General features: G+C 24.5%; 1 protein-coding gene across 1 annotated transcript; it reads right to left on the reverse strand.

Annotated features, from left to right (window-relative positions):
* Positions 1–417: 417 nt before the first annotated feature.
* Positions 418–4,090, reverse strand: LOC129609457 (glycoprotein-N-acetylgalactosamine 3-beta-galactosyltransferase 1-like). Its single transcript, XM_055521370.1, has 6 exons — positions 4,007–4,090; positions 3,254–3,419; positions 1,581–2,061; positions 1,419–1,512; positions 709–991; positions 418–566 (listed from the first exon to the last, which is right to left on the reverse strand). Exons 1-6 carry the CDS (start codon positions 4,088–4,090, stop codon positions 418–420), a joined length of 1,257 nt encoding a protein of 418 aa, XP_055377345.1.
* Between the last annotated feature and the right edge of the window lie 502 nt (positions 4,091–4,592).

Genomic DNA, 4,592 nt, shown 5'->3' on the forward strand with positions numbered 1-4,592 from the left:
ACTACAAATGACCGTCTCATTTTTTTCAATATCTTAATAGAATTTGAGATGTGGACTTTAAAACAAATGAACCCCAATACTGCCAAACTAGTCCAACCTATTATTTACTCATTTTAGTGTACCTAATCAGCAATTGATGTACTATTTGATATATTTGTGAACCTATAGTAGCAGAATGACAAATAGCTTATAAATATTTTCAAATTTTTTACAGAACAACTATGATTGCTGTTGTCAAATATAAAAGTAAATAAGCTTCCCTATTGCAGTTTTTAACACCAAACAATTGCATCGCAGTATGGAATTGGAAAATCATCATTACAAAATTTTATTCAAATAATTACAGTTTTATGAATGAAAATCATTTTTAATAAAGCTGTTCAAAAACACTTTCCTAATATAAGTAGCCCTTCATTTTTATACAATGATTCTATCTTTTTCAGCTTCCTTAACTAATCTTAATTCATCTTCCAATGTATATTTTTCTGTTGGTATATCGAACGGCATCGACCATATTCCATATGGTCTCAAATGATAAATCACAAATTCTATTGTAAACATAAAACCTGGTGATACATAATCAAATGCCACAGCATAATCAGAATTAAAATCCATTCCCTAAAATTGCAATATAAAATTATTTTAAATATTTTGGGGGTATAATTAAAAATTTTTAGGACATTTTCAATTTATATTTACTTACAATACCAGTTTTATAATAAATTCTATCATAAAACCAATCTTTTGGTCCATCACGTTGTGATAACAAATGATCTGCAAGAGCTAAAGGAAAAAATCTTGTTCTACCTTCAGAGTCTCGTGAATCACCATTTATAACATTAATAGTTTTAAAACATAATCCCAATTCAAAATCATCATAACCATAACCTTCTATATTACAACCGGGTTTAGGTGATGGCAATACATTTTCAATAAATTGTCGAACTGCTTCTCTACTTAAAACATAACCGGCACCACGTGAATTATAATCCTTAAATAACATTGTATAAACATGATTTTTAGTTAACAGAATTTTTATAAACATTTAAGAATATATGGGGTATAAAAAAATATGAGACTGAAGAGGAATTTATTATTTTCAAAGAAGATCTATTGACTTTTCAAATCAGTAAGGTCTTTTGAAGTAACTATATTGGTAAGAGTCTTAACAAATCGTAGACTATGAGTCTAAATCTTTTCAAATTTTAATTTTAAAAAAATTAACGCATATTACACATTAAAATCCAAAAATTAAAAATATTACAGGCAATGACTTAAAAATTGCTCTAATGTGGTATATTGTTGCACAATTCTACATACTGTAAGTTACAATTGCACAATTTGTGAATGGCTATAGCAATGTTAAGAGATTTAGTACGAAATTGTTTCTTAAATAAATATTAAATTTGTATACCAACCGCTTCAGGTGATTGATGCTTACTACCGAACCATATTGGTACGTCACTATTATGTGAATTTAACATATATCTGAGATTTTCTACAATAACATAACTGAAAAAGTAAAATCATTCAATTTAATATCAACACCATATTGACTAAAAGAGAATTGAAGCTCTTACGTTGCTTCATCCGCCTTTAAAAACCAATCATATTCATTCAAATGATTTTCATAAATGTACTGTAAAGTTGAAATTGTTATTCCCCAATATTGTGGGATTTTTGGTGTTACACCAATTGCACCCAATTCTTCATCATCTTCTGTACTAATAAATATTAATTTATTGCATCTTTTACCCCATGTCTGTTTAACATATTTAGCACGTGTTGCATGATTTTGTGGTTCTGTTATAACCCAACATAATATTTTCACCCTGTCATATAATGTTTCAGCAATTGTTGTATTTTCTGATTCATGAACATGTTCAATTATATTATTTGATGAAACTTCAATATAATCTTCAATTTGCATTGATTTATGATACAAATAATATTGATAATTTGGATCTGATGTGATAACAAGGAAATAACCAATTGATAAACCAGCTATAAATCCAATAATTAATGATATAAACAGTCTTTGACTATATAGTACACGATTATCTATAGAAAATATTGATTAGAATTTATAGAAGATTGAAGTATTTGACTTACATGTTACTACAGTTACTAAACTCTCTTTATCCGACATATTGAATTTTTTTTCTGACAAACTGTTATACTCGTAGTTGAAATTTTCTTATAAAATAAAATTTTCGTGGCAGATGTTTTCCAATTAAATGATGAGCCAAAACTAAATTTGTAATCTCAATATTTTGAAATTTTTCAACATAGCTGTTTGCTGAAATTTGATTGTTATTCTTGAGGAAAAACAAATGTTTTGTGTACAAATTTGCTAAAGAGAAAAATTTGTTTACTTAAAAAAAAGTCTGTTATTTAATTCAATATTTTTAGAATTACTCTAATATGTTCTTGACATTTGCCAAAAAAAAAATCGAATTTATTACGCGCTTTCAATATTTTCTATATATGTACATATTTCATTAAATCGATTAAGTTCAAGTAAACTCCATTTGGTTAGTGTTTAAAAATAAAATGAAATTTTTCTTGAAAGAAGTCTTAAATTTTTCTAGTATTTTGTTCTGTTACTCATTATAATAAAGAGATTATTCTAAGGACAACAACAATTAATTTATTTATTATGAAATCCTGGTCGACTACCTTCAAGACTCAAGTACATAATAAGCTTGCAACACTTTGATTAATTGCCTTAAATTCACTTTGGATTCCATTACAATTTTCTCAATATTTCAAAAAATTTTATAAAAAGTTCTTTAAAAAAAAAATTAACACTTTTACATCTTTTTTTATTTTATTCAAAATAAATATACGCAAGTAAAACTGAAAATCAAATTATATTCACTCTATCTTTTTCATTTTCTTGTAATATTCTTAATTCATCATCTATTGTATATTTTATATCTGATAAATCCATTGGAAATGACCATATACCATAAGCTCTTAAATGATAAATTAAATATTCTAAAACGAACATAGATCCTGGTGTAACACTACTAAATGATACTGCATAATCGGAGCTATAATCAATTCCCTACAAAATTAATATACATGTACATATGTATGTTATAACCCAAATTTTATATACTTACTACACCAGTTCTATAATATGATTTATTAAAAAATTCCTCTTTTAATTCATTATCTAATGAAAATAAATGATTTTCAAGATCTAATGAATGAAATGTTGTTCTAAATTCTGAATCTCTTGAATCACCCGGTAAAACACCAATTGTTTGTAAACATTTACCAAGTTCAATATCTTCATTACCATAACCATCTAAATTACAATTTTCTGGTGGTGATATAGATGATAATAATTCATAAAAACGTTGAATTGCTTCTTTACTTAAAACATAACCGGGATCATTTGCCATAAAAGTCTGAAATTAATTTTATAATTTTAATAATTTATAATAATTTTTGATTGAATTGTCATTATGTGCCTATATTTAAAAAAAAATTATTGAACAAGAAAATATTTGAAATGAGCAATTTTGGGAAAATCAAATTAAAATTTTTAAAAACCACGTGATTTTATTAAAATTTTTTAAATTAATCATTGTTAAACCGTAATATTAAAATTATAGAAGTGATTAAATTCATTATAGAGAAATTAGAAAATTTGTCGAACCGAGTTTTTACATGTACGCGCACACATACTTGTATTAATTAAGAATTGATTTTGAATGTCAAAATTTGTACCAAAAAATTTATTTGACATTCCATTTATATAATTTCAAAATTATTTATTTAAAATTTACTCTAAAAATGTATTTATTAAATATTACTGAAAAATAATACAAAATTAAAGTGAACGAATGTGATTTCATGAGCACCATCACACGTAATTGAATTTCTGTCTTACATTTTCAAATTATTTCAAGCCTAATAAGCTTCCTAGTCGATTTCTTTGCATTGCCATGCATTGTCAATTTAATTAAAATTATATAGAAATTTTTCAACTTACCACATTTAAATATTGTTGTTTGCTACCAAAATAAATTGGTGTTAAACTATCATGTGGATTTAACATAAATCTAAGATTTTCCATAATAACATATCTAAAAAACAAAACAAAAAATATTAATCAATTATAAAAATTAATTTAAAAAAATTCCAAAAATTTTTAATTCTTACGTATCATCGTTTGCTCTTAAAAACCAATCATATTCATTAATATAATTTTCATAAATATATTTTAATATTAATATTATTTTAGACCAATTTTCATTTTCTTTATTAAAATCAAATTTTATATTAATAAAATCATTATCGTCATCATTTAATAAATCATTATCATTTTCATTACTAAAAAATAATAATTTATTACATCTTTTACCCCAGGTTTGTTTAATATATTGTCCTAGATTTTTATAATTTTCATATTTTATTGTTATCCAACATAATACTTTAATTTTATTATATAATAAATCAGCCATTGTTGTATTCTCTTCTTCATGTTGATGTTCAATATAATTTCTTTCAGCAAATGTCAAATCATTTTCAATTAATAATGATTTACGATATTGTATATATTGATATTTTGAATCAGA

Source organism: Condylostylus longicornis, unplaced genomic scaffold (genome assembly GCF_029603195.1).
Source record: "Condylostylus longicornis isolate FDR11 unplaced genomic scaffold, ASM2960319v2 ptg000039l, whole genome shotgun sequence".
In the NCBI taxonomy this organism is placed as follows: domain Eukaryota; kingdom Metazoa; phylum Arthropoda; class Insecta; order Diptera; family Dolichopodidae; genus Condylostylus; species Condylostylus longicornis.

Coding starts and splice junctions, on each gene's coding strand:
- LOC129609457 (XM_055521370.1), bottom strand. CDS start 4,090: ATGGAAAATCTTAGATTTATGTTAAATCCACATGATAGTTTAACACCA. Junction 3,420..4,006: donor AACAACAATATTTAAATGTG/GTAAGTTGAAAA, acceptor AATTAATTTCAG/ACTTTTATGGCAAATGATCC. Junction 992..1,418: donor AGCATCAATCACCTGAAGCG/GTTGGTATACAA, acceptor ATGTTATTTAAG/GATTATAATTCACGTGGTGC.